At 45.6% G+C, this 14838-nt stretch overlaps 1 protein-coding gene across 4 annotated transcripts in view; it reads left to right on the top strand.

Moving 5' to 3' along the window:
* The window catches only part of zfr (zinc finger RNA binding protein), a 28191-nt gene extending 13649 nt beyond the window's left edge, over nt 1-14542 (top strand). For 2 of the 4 annotated variants that reach the window (XM_061260066.1, XM_061260067.1), the window contains exons 8-20: nt 186-504; nt 1671-1867; nt 2213-2332; nt 2868-3013; nt 3580-3745; nt 4065-4285; nt 5886-6036; nt 6281-6422; nt 8538-8629; nt 9537-9632; nt 12211-12322; nt 12456-12553; nt 13259-14542. In XM_061260066.1, coding sequence (XP_061116050.1) covers nt 186-504; nt 1671-1867; nt 2213-2332; nt 2868-3013; nt 3580-3745; nt 4065-4285; nt 5886-6036; nt 6281-6422; nt 8538-8629; nt 9537-9632; nt 12211-12322; nt 12456-12553; nt 13259-13441 — 2043 coding nt within the window. In that variant the 3' untranslated portion in view covers nt 13442-14542. Of the gene's footprint in view, nt 1-185; nt 505-1670; nt 1868-2212; nt 2333-2867; nt 3014-3579; nt 3746-4064; nt 4286-5885; nt 6037-6280; nt 6423-7887; nt 8059-8537; nt 8630-9536; nt 9633-12210; nt 12323-12455; nt 12554-13258 lie in introns of those variants that run through there. The other 2 variants (XR_009710003.1, XM_061260068.1) reach the window with 2 other exon arrangements.
* The last annotated feature ends 296 nt before the right edge of the window (nt 14543-14838 follow it).

Genomic DNA, 14838 nt, shown 5'->3' with positions numbered 1-14838 from the left:
ACCCAGGGGCTTTACCCCTGTTCTCCCCCTTGCCCCACTTAACTGCTCCCTCTGGCATTTCTCTTAGGGCATCCTTGCAAAAGAGCACATGTTCTCGATGGATCTCCCCATACAGGTTGAGAAGGAAAAAAAGATGTGTGCTGGTTGTAATGTTCTCATTGTTGACTTTGTTGTTTTGCCGGTAGGTGGTGAAACTGCACACTAAATTGGGGAAGCCAATCCCGTCCACCGAACCCAGTGTCGTCACCCAAACAGCCACACCCTCCAGCACTGCCCCCAACAAAATGGCCGCCTCAGCATCCAACAGCGTAGCTGTCGGCAATGGCCTGGCCACCCAAGCCCCACCCTCTGGCCCCTCCTCCACCACAGCCGCCACCTCTTCCTCCAGCCTGAAGCCAATCAGCCTCCTCAACAGTGTCGGGGGCGTGGCTGCCAAGAGCCCCGCCCCCCTCGGCGTCCCCTCAGCCATCAAGAAGGTCAACACCCCGAAGATCAACTTTGTCGGTAAGAGTTCGCCTCCGAGGCTGCTTCACTCCATAGGCCTTCAGGCTCTCCAGCTTCTGTTTGCATTAATATTTCCTCTTCACTGCTGCCCCCAGCCTGCGCTTAATCTGATTTAGATTTGGCTTGTGCAAATCTCAGGAGTTTAATAAAAAATGGCATTGGCCGGGAGTACTCTGCCATAGTGAAAGATGCTGCCTCAGACTTGATGCTGCAGTTTATCTATGGCCCCTGTGTGCATTTCCCGGCACTGCCACTCTGAAAGCCGGCAAATTTGTGCGATAAGGGGCGGCCATTACACGAGCGTGGTCTCTTCAGCTGACTTATCGGCTGTTTGAAATCCAGTACTCCACAAGATGGATGTTAATGTTCCCCCGAGCTCATGATTCAGAGCACTGTGAAAGCACCAGGTTCGTATGTAGCCATGGTGCTATCCATCATAATGCCGTTTTCGGTATTATGTTTTTTCTTGGCTTGCCTAAAAGCCAATCATTCATACAGCTTTGCTAGAGTCTTGATGTAGCATTTCCCATGTTGGATCCTGGGGACACACTGCGTTCTGCTATGTGTCCAAAAGCTTATGTTTACTTCAGTTTGAGCTGCTGAGCCGACAATGACCTCCTTTTCACGTCTCTTGGCAAGTTATCAGCACTAAATCCCCAGAGAGAGGCATTTTTGTTCATTTGTTTATGCGAACAGAAACGTTCAAATGCGGAATTTGTTTTTACAGACTTTCTTAGGGATATTTTCCCCATAAAGACCAGCTGTATCTAGTGTAGGAGAGCCAAGTTTGTGGTTTGGTTCGTTAACTTCTTAAGCTGCAAAATGTGTGACTGTTTAATCATGTTTTTTTCTGGAAGCTGCCTGTGTTACTCTATTGTTTATGGGGCAGATATCTGAGTGGTTACAAAAATATTTGGGCTGCTTGCGAAGGCACAATGCCCACAACATTTCTCCATGCATCCCTGAGATGAATATTCAGCAGAAATGCGTGTAGCTGGAAATACCCTGCCCTCAGCACTGGTGTTGGACTGTGATGTTGAGAAGGTGGGAGTGGCTGAAGAGCTTTTCATGTGGTAGTGTAAGGATTAGGTGGAGATGGATAAAGTATCCTACTTCCTGTGGCGTTAGGATGGGGTTGTTAACATTTTGTACTTCCTGCAATGTAGGAGGAAGCAAGCTGCAGACCACTGGAGCCAAGATGGACGAGGCGAAGACTGAGACGCCCAAGCCAGTGCAGCCCCTGATGGCCACCCAGGCCCAGGAGATAAAGGCCGACTCTGCGGCTGAGTCACTGTCCGCACAGTCTGCCCTGGCTGCACTGCAGAACGATGTCCAGCCAGTGGGACACGACTATGTGGAGGAGGTACAGATTAGCTTCTGCGCAGTCTTTTCTGCAGAGCGACTGCCATGTTGAGTGCGTAGAAGAGGCAGCCAGTGCAGACATTTTAGATGGTGTTCGTCTTGGCTGGTTCGTCCTCAAATGGAGGATGTTGCTGGAAAGGGATGGGGTGCGCAGCTGAGATTAGTAAAGGCCTTGTGAGCATCGCACATCACGCAAGTGATAGAAAATATGACTGGAATCTGCACATTCTTATCCGGATAGGTTTAGATTCAAGTGCTTCGATTTAAAGTGTTTTTGAATGCACAGTATCTGGGACGCTCGGAGTGGGAAGTATTTCATGCACTGCCCTAAACGTTGTCCTTTCAGGTGCGTAACGATGAAGGAAAAGTGATCCGGTTTCACTGCAAGCTGTGTGAATGCAGCTTCAACGATCCCAACGCCAAAGAGATGCACCTGAAAGGGAGGAGGCATCGACTGCAGTACAAGGTCTGTGGAGTGAAATCGGACTCTATCCTCTTAACCACTGCTTTTCATGTAACAAGTTTATATCCATTATGCTGTGTCTCAACCAGAACACCAGTAAAGGTCATTGTGGACTCATGCATAGTGTCTAGCCAGCATGGCACACATGATTAAAGAAGGGTTTTCTTGCCCTAGTGTAATGGGAGCTGTTGGGCCGTGTGTAATTTCCAGAATTTGGGATATTCTACCTTGTATCATCTGAGGTCGTCACTAGTTTATTGCAATAGTCTATTTTCTGTTCAGTATTATTCATGCGTGTAGAAATCCATACTACTAAAGTAATATAGTGTAGAATATACTATATAGCAGGGGCAATCTAATCTGGTCCAGCATTACTATTAGACTCCCAGGTAAAGGGAACATGGAAAACCAGCAGTTGGAACTGGTGTACAGCATTATTTACCTGTTTGTATTGTTTCAGCATGCCATGGCTGGTAATTTATGGATAATTTAGTATGATGATTCCCAAAATAAATAAAAAAATTGCTCGCCTCTCCAGAAAAAGGTGAACCCAGACCTCCAGGTGGAAGTGAAGCCCAGCATCCGCGCAAGGAAGATCCAGGAGGAGAAGATGAGGAAGCAGATGCAGAAGGAGGAGTACTGGAGGAGGCGCGAAGAGGAGGAGCGCTGGAGGATGGAGATGAGGTGAGGAAGATGAGGGTGAAGATCAGGGCTTGCAGAAAAAAGCAAGCACACCTCCCTCTACTCACAGTATATACAACAGTCATACAGTCACAGAGATGCTGATATTAAAGGTTCTGGTAAATGAGGAAAAAATAGAAAAAACTATTTAAAGTGTCAAGTTTACTGTGCCTTTGTGCCTTTACACATCTTCCTTTGTGTGTTTAATGAAAACTTGAAAACGAATTTTACATTAATGAAGGAAATGAGAATGGGCTTGAAAGTGAGATGGAGAGGTTATGAACTAGAATAGCTTGCCAGGACGTACAGTGGAGGCAGGTACTCTGGGGGTTGGATACCATGCTAGATACCTTCTCGTAGGTGAACTGTGAGGATTCGGCACCCTTTAGTGTTAGGAAAAGGCGAGCATTGCTGGGATGAATGGCCTGTTTGTTATTGTTGCATTATTGCATTATTGTTGCGTTATGGGTGTTCCATGTAAAGAATAAGTCCGCAGGGTGGGGGTGTGGGGGGGGGGGGTGCCTGCACAGACTCTCAGTGTGCCCCCCTTGCCTCCCTTGCCCCCCCAGACGGTACGAGGAAGACATGTACTGGAGACGGATGGAGGAGGAGCAGCACCACTGGGATGAGCGGCGGAGGATGCCGGATGGGGGGTACCCCCAGGGCCCATCTGGGCCCCCCGGTCTTTTGGGGGTACGGCCTGGCCTGCCCATTCCCCAGCCTCAGGGGCCTGTGGTAGGTACCCTGAAATTAACCTCCATAATTTCTGCCGCACCAGTCCAAATATATAATAGTTTTGCATTCAAATACTTTTCTGTGTTCTGTGTCTGTGTGTGATTGATCTTGCCTGGTGCAATTGAGCCAACCAAGAGGACCAGAAGGTGGTTTTTGCACTTTGAGAGTATTTAATAAGTTCCAATACACTAGACAAGCTCAGTAAAGCTTAGAAAAGTATTTGAATCAAAACAATTACATATTTTACCCAGGTCTGGTTTCCACTGGTTCCCCGCAGTACAGTAAAACACGTTTCTAAAGAGTCGATTGATTGTTCCAGCCCCCACGCCGTCCGGATTCCTCAGACGACCGCTACGTGATGACCAAACACGCCGCCATCTACCCCTCGGAGGACGAGCTCCAGGCCATCCAGAAGATCGTGTCCATCACAGAGCGGGCTCTGAAGCTGGTGTCTGACATCATCACGGACCAGGACAAGGACAAGGGCAAGGACGAGGACAAGGACAAGGACAAGGACAAGAAGGACGTCCCGAGGGACAGGTGAGTCACACTGCCTCTCCTCAGGTTTTTCAGGTGTAGGGCGGGTTGTGCTTCTGACTGTGAATCGGCTACACGAGCTGGGCAGTCCTCTGGGGCGGTAACTGAGCAACAAGCTGTGGCTGCCTGCAAGCGTCCTGGAGCCAGTGTGCAGTAGCGTATGGCCTTTTGTAAGGATGTTTCAGCAGTGAGACACCCCTCCAGTTGTCAGGCATTCCAAATTTAGCGAAATGTACTGCAGCCATGTGACTCATACAGGTCGGATTGGCTTTCATCAGGCTCACAAACTGTTCCTGTTCATGTTGATGTTCAACCATTTTGCCACTCTTCCAGTTGATGACATTTAAATATTCCCTTGAGCACAACAAAATGTGAAGGTTTGATTTCAACAATCAGGCATGATGAAAGCAAAGCTTGGGCAGGGGAAATGGTTGCGTAACCAACGAGCCAAAAAATAGGATTGTGTGATGTGAGCCTGAATAAATAAACAGACTGGCTGAAGCTAAAATGGCAGGAAGCTTAACCAGCCCTTGTGCCAAAGAGCAAAAACATTTTTGGCCATTAAACAGAGGAAGAGGAATGGTCAGGGGAATGACTGAAGGCTTGAGCTACTGCCCTCAGGAGGGGATATCCCACAAACCAATTTGGGCAGTTGGACAAAATAACTTAACACTAACGTCTTATGACACCGGATTAGAATATCCTTAAGCCCTGACTGAAATAAACACAAATGTGACATTATAGAGGAGGGATCTGCTACTTGCAGTCATCAAGGGCTGAGACCTGCTGGTTTTCCACCTCCCTTTACCTGGGAGTCAGGCCTGATCATTCGATAGCACTAATTACCCAGGAGAAAACGAACCGGGTTGGATTTGGATTTGAGGGGCAGAGTTGATGATCCTTTTTATAGAGAAGTTCTGTCCCTAAACTGAAACTCGCCAAGCCAAACCCTTCTGTATTTGTTTCCAACAGTGAGGCTTTGCCCTTTTCAAATTCCAATCTGTGTTGTAAAGTAAAACCCCTGTAGATTTAAATACTATAACAGTGACTCTAAGTTGGTAAACTATTGTTTAAGTTTTAATTTCTTCTTTACTATGCACCTGAAAAGTAATTGATTGCAGGTGCATCTTTGAGGATGTTCTTCTGTGATCAAAACATGGACTCATTCGTGTCTATATTCACTTGTATACGATAAAATATTCACTTGGATACCATAAATCTTTCATATTTCCCGTTGGATTCCAGTGCCTCATGCCACCTGATGTAGATTCCTAAAAACAATCAGTGGTCATTGGACTATTTCATTGGATACATTATGGATATAATTAATTTAATCCATGTAAGCTCCATGGACTTTTGAATTCTGGAGCCTCACTTCGAATTTACTGACAGGACTGTTCATCTGTGCAGTTTTACGAAATGGAGGCACAGATGGGCTGTCATCTCAATGCTTTGCGCAATCTCAAGCCCGTGAATCAAACCGTGTGTGTGCGTGTGTGTGCGTGTGTGTGCGTGTGTGTGCGTGTGTGTGCGTGTGTGTGCGTGTGTGTGCGTGTGTGTGCGTGTGCGTGTGCGTGTGTTCACGGCATCCATCTGTCCCCAGGGCTCTGAAAGGGGTGATGAGGGTCGGTGTTCTGGCCAAGGGCCTCCTGCTTCGGGGAGACAAGAATGTGAACCTGGTCCTCCTCTGCTCTGAAAAACCTACCAAGAGCCTCCTGTCCCGCATCGTGGAGCACCTGCCCAAGCAGCTCACAGTATGTGGTCTTCTCGCTCCTTAAAATCCAGAATGTGGAAATTTCAGCTGTTCTTGGAAGTTCTGTTTCATAACAAAGTTTCAGCAGTGAAACAGCCCTCCTGTCTTCAGGCATTCCAAAACCATTTCACATTTCGGGTGCAGAGCCTTTTTCTGATCAGATGAGTGCTGGTGTGGCCACGTCTGGTGCTGTTGATGCTGTTGACCTCTTCAACTGGCACCTCCTCCTTACTAAAAACCTGCAGATAGTCACGCCGGAGAAGTACGAGGTCAAGGGTTCTATCCAGGAGGCGGCCATCATCCTGACGTCCTGCGCTGAGACCAAGATGGAGGTCACCATTACGCTGACCTCGCCAGCCATCCGTGAGGAAAACGCACGGGATGGAGGTTTGGAAAAGCATCACAAACTCCTCGCTTCTTCCCTGGGGAAATAACTGTCAGATAAATCGGTTAATTTGTTTTATTATTTTTTATATCCTGAGGAGCCCACCTGCTGGCACAGTTGACAGTAATGACTAGAGAAGAGACAACACGCTGCTGTAGGAGAATTCATTAGTTTGAGCATTTTTCTGAAAGGGTTGGTTTCCCTGAAATTCCACAGTAGCTCATTATGCCTTCAAAACCATGGAATGTGACACTGATTGCCATCTCCCTCTAAAGTCACAAAAGCCTTAATTCATGTTCTATTCGATTCTCATGCGGATAGACCTTCTAGATATTCATTTAGAACCCATACTTCCAACACACCTCTTTTTAGAACCATCTTTGCAATTGTAAATAACACAATCTAAGAGAATAGTTTTGAAGGCAAGAGTTTTTAATTATGGAACGTTGGGATTAAACTTCCGAATGTCCATTCTTTTGAAAATGTTATCACAAACTAATAAGAAATTGCAAGTTTTCACTGTTGACCAACATGCTAACGGAAGGAACTCTGCTTCATTGAGTTTCCTGTTAAATCCATATCGCAAGTCCCCCTCGTTCTATACATGTAGCCCCAGTACCGAGTGAACATTTGGCTAGTTGCTGTTTCCCAGGTGCCAGCAGTTTTGCTCCAGAGTTTTATGCCCTATAACCCTCTCCAGCACTCTCAGAGCGCTCTGTTTTAAAAAAAAAACCCCAAAAAAAAAAACAACCCAACAAGCATGATCAGTGTTTGCATTGTGGCAGTCTAGTCCCAGATAAGATTCATTTTTGTTTCCTGTGTTCCAGGGGGTTATTTTCCACTCACCTGAGTGTCTCAAAACCTTTTCCACTGGGCTGCTCAGTCTTTTAGGAAGATTTTCCTAAAATGGCTGACAGTTTTGCCTAAAATGGCTGACTACTGGGTTTGATTTTCTTTTTCTTTTTTTGAAAAGGACCAGTTTTGATTTGTCAAGAAACTTTTTAATTTGGCCTTGCGCATCTGTAACGTCCCCACAGGAAACAAAGCTCTTATTGATGTGTGGTGATAAGTCACCATTCCAAGGTCCCCTGCATAGAGATGGTGGTGCTCCCCTGAGTGAAACAAGATCTCCCACACAAAGGCCATAACCACTCCTCTCCTGTGGAGATTCTGTCAATAGTTAATTGAACAGGGAGAAAAATACATGTAGGTTGGGCATGTGGACTTTACAAAGGCCTTGTCCATCAGAGACCAAATGATCTATTTGACCATGTTTAAAACATGGTGAAAAAGGCAGTTCTGTTGCCCCCTTGACCTTTGGGCTGAGTGTCAGTTATTGCCTGTTGGGTGACCTTGGGGGAGTATCGGTACTTCAGGGAGGAAGGCTTTGTGAGCGGAATCTTTGGTTGGGCCTGGGTGTAGAGTCCCTGTACGCAGTGACTGGGGTTTTCCATACTGATGACACAGGTATGCATGCAGTGATGTCCTAACCCACGCTGAGAGCACCCCTCTTTTCCAGCAAGCAGCTCCTGTCTCCATATGTCCATAGCTTTACGAGTCCCGTCCAAAGCCTTCTCCGCATCTTCGGCACACCTGTCTCCATCAGAGGCTACTGGCGCGCCTTTGGAAGGATTTTTGACCAAGGTTCCTCGCCCCCACCCCCCCCCCCCCAAACGCATTGCCATACCTCCCTGGTCCCCCCACAAGATGGCAGTCTCCCCAGACGGTCTTGGACACACAGACCGTTCCATATTTGTGCCAAAAAGCAATTGAATAAATAAACCCGAACTAAACCGCACCCTGCCTTGAGCCTACATCAGGGATCATCAACTTTGGCCCTCTAATCCAAATCCAGCCCTGGTTTTCTTTTCTCCCCTGGTAATTAGTGCTACTGATTGGCCAGACTGTCGTCACACCTGACTCCCAGGTAAAGGGAGGGTAGAAAACCAGCAGTTCTCGGCCCTGGGGGACCGTGAGTTACTGATCCCTGCTGTAGACCTTAGTAATGACCGGGGTGTTCGGTATGTGTGGCAATGCGTTTGAGTCCGAGAACGGTCTTGCTGACCTGGTCAAACACCCGTTCCTCACCACCCTTTGACAATTGGATCCGTTTTTAGATATAACCTTGGTGAAAGACCCAGCGGACGTCTTGGACAGAGTAAAATGCCTTGATGCTCTGGCTGCTCTACGCCACGCTAAGTGGTTCCAGGTTCGGAACATCATTTTACTTTCTTCTTGTAGCCTTATGAGATGCTTTTGTTTGTTTTATTTCACTGTTTAATATAAATGTCATCCAAGTTACAATTAGGTCATTTGTTGATGGTAAAAACTATTTATACAACAACAACAACAACAACAACAACAACAACAAAAATAATTTTACTTCAATGCCTGAAGTACTATGCTTGACCAGAAAAAAAAAACAATGTTATGAATGGAATTGTCTTGGTCTTCTAGCTAATTATTTTTCTTTTCTGAACATACTTGAACATGGAACTTTTTCTGGTCTGAAAAGGATGATGTAGTCATATTTTAATTTTACACCACACAGCTTAGTCTGAAACATCACTCCATAAGGCTGCAGAGTGACTTGGCATCGGTGTGTCGTCTTTAAGAGCTTCCATGTTGAGCGTCCTGTTTGTTTTCTGGTGATTTGTTAGAATGGGGACTGAGAGGAAGGGAATATCTGGTTGGTTTACTGTGACTCTGCTCTCCAGCGGACCCACAGGAAAAGTACAGCAGATTTCCTCCACTCCTTCAGTCCCTAGACTATTCTGCCGGTTTCTGTTTTCCTCCCACCTACATTTGGAGAACTTGTTTTGTGGACGATTTAAGGCTGGAGGTCAGGGTTTATAAGGCGACGGGAGGCCCCTCTCTTGTTCGTCTTGCAAACCGTGAACTCTCTTACTAACTACGAGGTAAAATACTGCTGGGAATGGCAGCTGATCAGAAAGCACTAAAAGCTGTGAGACTTGGACCGATAACAAGACCAAGCTTCCATTGTGAACAGTAGTGTTGCGCCTCTTTGAAACCCCCCTCCCCCCCTCGTGTGTATGAACAGTGTTTGTTTTTGTTTGTTGGTGTGACTCACTAAACTTGGCTTTATTGCACTGAAGGCTAGAGCCAATGGGCTGCAGTCCTGCGTCATTATTATTCGTATTCTGCGTGACCTGTGCCAGAGGGTGCCCACTTGGTCTGCTTTTCCCGGCTGGGTGAGTGCCTGACTGTACCTCGCACTCGCACGCGCACGCGCACTCACACACACAGAACGTGGCCTTTTCTTTGTGGTATTGTCTTGAAAACAGTGTGAAAGAGTGAGAATGGCAGCCTAACTCACTGAGGCAGATAGCTGGTTCTGACTTATCAGATTCAAAATTGAAATACACCTTAACTCATTTTTTTTTTTAATTGGGAGATGAGACTTGGGGAGCTTTATTCTTTTTATTTTTATGTGCATTAAAAGTTGCAGTTGTGGATGAAAATGTAGTTTTCATCCACAACCAACAGATGGCAGGAGGCATCTTAGAAGTAAACCAGTCAAAAATAATTTGCACTGGTAAAAAGCAGAGTAGTCATTTCATGTCATCATAGCTATTATTTTGGAATTCTTGAGTCGGAATACTTTCCCGCAGTTGTAGATTTGTGTGTAATGGTTTCAGTAAAGAGCATATTCAGCTTCTTCAAAGCTTCATTGCCGCCACCTTGTGGACATAAAACTGTATTTCATCAAGGGCAGTGCCAGAGATTTCTGTGCTGAGCTCTTGTGTAGTTGTGTAAAGAATCCAAAATTACCAGTACTTTACTTCAGCACATAAATATACAAAGCATTCGGAAAGTATTCACAGCGCTTCACTTTTCTCACATTTTGTTATGTTACAGCCTTATTCCAAAATTGAATAAATTAATTTTTTTCCTCAAAATTCTACACACAACACCCCATAATGACAACATGAAAGTTTTTTTTATTTTTTTATTATTTTCTTTTGCAAATTTATTAAAAATAAAAAACAAAGAAATCACATGTACATAAGTATTCACAGCCTTGGCCATGAAGCTCAAAATGGAGCTCAGGTGCATCCTGTTTCCACTGATCAACCTTGAGATGTTTCTACAGCTTAATTGGAGTCCACCTGTGGTAAATTCAGTTGATTGGACATGATTTGGAAAGGCACACACCTGTCTATATAAGGTCCCATGGTTGACAGTGCATGTCGGAGCACAAACCAAGCATGAAGTCAAAGGAATTGTCTGTAGACCTCCGAGACAGGATTGTCTGGGCAAGGGTACAGAAAAATGTCTGCTGCTTTGAAGGTCCCAATGAGCACAGTGGCCTCGCCTCCATCATCCGTAAATGGAAGATTTTCGGAACCACCAGGACTCTTCCTAGAGCTGGCCGCCCGTCTAAACTGAGCAATCGGGGGAGAAGGGCCTTAGTCAGGGAGGTGACCAAGAACCCGATGGTCACTCTGTCAGAGCTCCAGCGTTCCTCTGTGGAGAGAGAACCTTCCAGAAGGACAACCATCTCTGCAGCAATCCACCAATCAGGCCTGTATGGTAGAGTGGCCAGACGGAAGCCACTCCTTAGTAAAAGGCACATGGCAGCCCGCCTGGAGTTTGCCAAAAGGCACCTGAAGGACTCCCAGACCATGAGAAACAAAATTCTCTGGTCTGATGAGACAAAGATTGAACTCTTTGGCGTGAATGCCAGGCGTCATGTTTGGAGGAAACCAGGCACCCCTGATCACCTGGCCAATACCATCCCTACAGTGAAGCATGGTGGTGGCAGCATCATGCTGTGGGGATGTTTTTCAGCGGCAGGAACTGGGAGACTAGTCAGGATTGAGGGAAAGATGAATGAAGCAATGTACAGAGACATCCTGGATGAAAACCTGCTCCAGAGTGCTCTTGACCTCAGATTGGGGCGACGGTTCATCTTTCAGCAGGACAACAACCCTAAGCACACAGCCAAGATATCAAAGGAGTGGCTTCAGGACAACTCTGTGAATGTCCTTGAGTGGCCCAGCCAGAGCCCAGACTTGAATCCGATCAAACATCTCTGGAGAGATCTGAAAATGGCTGTGCACCGACACTCCCCATCCAACCTGATGGAGCTTGAGAGGTGCTGCAAAGAGGAATGGGCGAAAGATAGGTGTGCCAAGCTTGTGGCATCATATTCAAAAAGACTTGAGGCTGTAATTGCTGCCAAAGGTGCATCAACAAAGTATTGAGCAAAGGCTGTGAATACTTATGTAGTTTTTTATTTTTAATAAATTAGCAGAAATTTCAAAAACTTAATTCATGTTGTCATTATGGGGTGTTGTGTGTAGAATTTTGAGGAATAAGGCTGTAACATAACAAAATGTGGGAAAAGTGAAGCACTGTGAATACTTTGCGGATGCACTGTAAATTTGTATAAATTCAGCCATTTTAACTTGACTGTGAACATGGTTAGGTATTGTTAAAAATATCTGCCAGTGGCCACTTTTATGGATACAAAGTGCAGTAATCCTACACACAGGGTTGATTGAGACTTCATGACTCCACAAGAAAGTAATAAAAAAAGTACCAGACAAGCCATTTCCTCATATTCAATTTTTTAACATCCTGAGCAGTTTCTCTGTAGTATTACGGCTTTGTGCCTAAATGGAAATGGCTGCTGGTGTTACTGGGGTCTCTTGGTTTATAATATTAGCTGAAATAAAGGGGGAATTACATGAGGTCCATTGGAGGCTCCAGGCTGACCGCGCACACACATGCACACAACAACTCTCTCACACTCTCTCTCCCCAGGCCATGGAGCTGCTGGTGGAGAAGGCCATCAGCAGTGCGTCTGGACCCCTGAGCCCCGGAGATGCCCTGCGGAGAGTGTTTGAGTGCATTTCCTCTGGAATCCTGCTGCCAGGTAAGGGCCTGAGTGGACTGGCCCCTGTGTGCGTGCACGTGTCTGATTTGATTGATTAAGGGACTGGTGTAGAGGCAGTGAGATGGGGAATGGTATAAGATTAACACACAGGGCGCGGGGGTCTTGTGTGCAGGGGGACCGGGGCTGGTGGACCCATGCGAGAAGAACCCCACAGACACACTGAGCACCCTGAGGGAGCAGCACAGAGAGGACATCACATCCAGCGCACAGGTAGGGTATGCCCCCTGCTTAAAGCATCCAGGCTCATTTTGAGATTTTCTACACCACTGGCCTTGCCCAATCCGCCTCCAACAGTGGATACTTAGATGGATTTGTATCTTGCAGGATTTGTGTCATTTTGCATGCCCGTTTGTTACCCGCCTCCATAGAATTCCATCAGTACTCATAGGCCAAGTCAAGGGCCTGGCCCAATAGAATTAGTGCTACCTGAGATTTAAATGGATGCACAGGGGGAGAATTGCTCCGCTCATCAAAAATAAATAATTGCAAGCAAAAAGCTGTGGCCTGGAGCTGTGCGAGAGGCCAACATGCAGCAGAATAGAAGGCCCTTCTGCTGCTAGCCAATTCCCATTTCAGTTGTTTATCAGTACTTTACTGCACAGTAGCAGACTTGCAGACTTTGTCCAGCTGTAGTGCACTTTGTCCTGTTTGATAATGGAATGCAGTGAGTCACATTTTGTTTTCCTTTTTTATATATTCGTCCTGGGTGTCGAGTTTAGAGGTCAGCCAAGCGGGAAAAGTGCAATGCCTACTGCACTTGTGGTTTGTTTTTTTCGAAAACAATGTTTCCTTACAAGGAACGTTTTTTTTATTTTTCCTCTTAGTGATAGATCTGTGTAAACTGAATTTGTTTCTCATTTGTATACAGCGTACACTATTTTTGTAATTTCTTTGCCTGCCTTTGTTTGTGTCCAGTTTGCCTTGAGGCTGCTCGCGTTCCGGCAGATCCACAAAGTCTTGGGCATGGACCCGATGCCACAGATCAACCCGCGATTCAACGTGCGCAACACTCGCAAGAGACGACGCGACAACAGTGATGGAGACGGCGGCTTCGAGGGCGAGGGGAAGAAGGATAAGAAGGACTACGACAGCTACTAGGGACCGCGGCTTCATGGCCCGCCAGAATCTTTTCCCTGTTTTTACTATTTTCACAATCTATTTTTGTGGCCGCTTTCGTGTCGTAGCATCGGTCTGTCTCATTCAGTCCCGTTTGGTTACCGCGTCGACCAGACTGCCGCTAAAAATGGGCATTACGACAAACGCTAACTGTGTGTGTTGTGTTGTTTTAGCTTCAGGCGAATCTGACCTGTGGTTCAGATGGTCACTCACTCTAGCTGAAGCAGCGGTTATTACCATAGATATTTAATTCCTAAGCTCTGCAGCGCCTCTGTGGAACAATATTAACTTTTTTATTTTTTATTTTATTGTGGAATGTAAATTAATTTCTCTCCGCTGTTAAGCTTAAAAATAAAATCAAAGCCACATGAGGAATGGTTACATTACAGTTGTAGATATGGTTTAGACATAATCAAATCACTCAGATCTTTACAAGCATTTTATTTTTTAATTGGTCAAATTCAGGTTTGGCAATCTGTAGGCAATGTGAAGCACACTATCTCGGGTCATAGATTTATTTTTTTGAGTTGAGTAATGTTGAGTAGTCTAATTTTAATCGCACAATGACATGGTGTATAGCTAGGATCTTCTTTCAAGGCCGGACTGGAACGGATCTGTTTATATTCGGCTAGTCTGATCTCATGTGTTCACAGGTCCGTGGCGTTGTTACATTTCCGTAAAACTGGTTCCTGAAGTTTGTGTTCGTAGTGCGGTTTATTTCTAAGCATAGCATTAATATACAAATAAACGTATATATAATCTTGCAAGAGTATAAAAGTGTAAACTTATGATTTAGAAAAAGACTAAAAAGACTTTTGCATGACAGTGTTCTTTTGTTGTATTATGGCTTTTAACGTTTTGAAGGTTTTATTCACTAATGGAAGATTTACTCCTTGACCCTTTACCTCAGTTTGCTACAGCATAGTACCTTTAAAGAGATGTATAGAGAAACTATAAAGAAGTGTGGGGCCGGGGTGCCCCATCAGTGTTGTAGTGCGGTTTTCAGTGTAGAACCAACCCTCTGATGCCTGTCTGTCTCAATACTGCATTACATTGGACAGAATAAAGACCTTTCCAGAATTACGTTGTGTCTTGGGTGTGCTTAATCATTTCTACATGGGTTGTATCCCTGCGAGCAAAAGCCGGAATCTACACGTCAAGAAATCTGGATTGAGAGATGTTTAGACTGAAACGGACTAACCCCAATTTAGCTCTGATTTCACCTATAGCCTGGATTAGAGCTAAAGGACCTCCCTTTTCAACTTGATATAGCCAGGCTTTCACCTAAGTGTCTCTCCATCCCATATTTCAACCCGTCTAGACTTCGGCTTTTGCTCACTTGGATGTAACACTGAATTCCAATTCCTCTTACAGTGGAC

The sequence above is a fragment of the Conger conger genome, chromosome 11 (assembly GCF_963514075.1).
Source record: "Conger conger chromosome 11, fConCon1.1, whole genome shotgun sequence".
NCBI classification, from domain to species: Eukaryota; Metazoa; Chordata; class Actinopteri; order Anguilliformes; family Congridae; genus Conger; species Conger conger.
The sequence above is the reverse complement of the archived record's forward strand: the minus strand, read 5'-3'. Positions and strand labels throughout refer to the sequence as shown.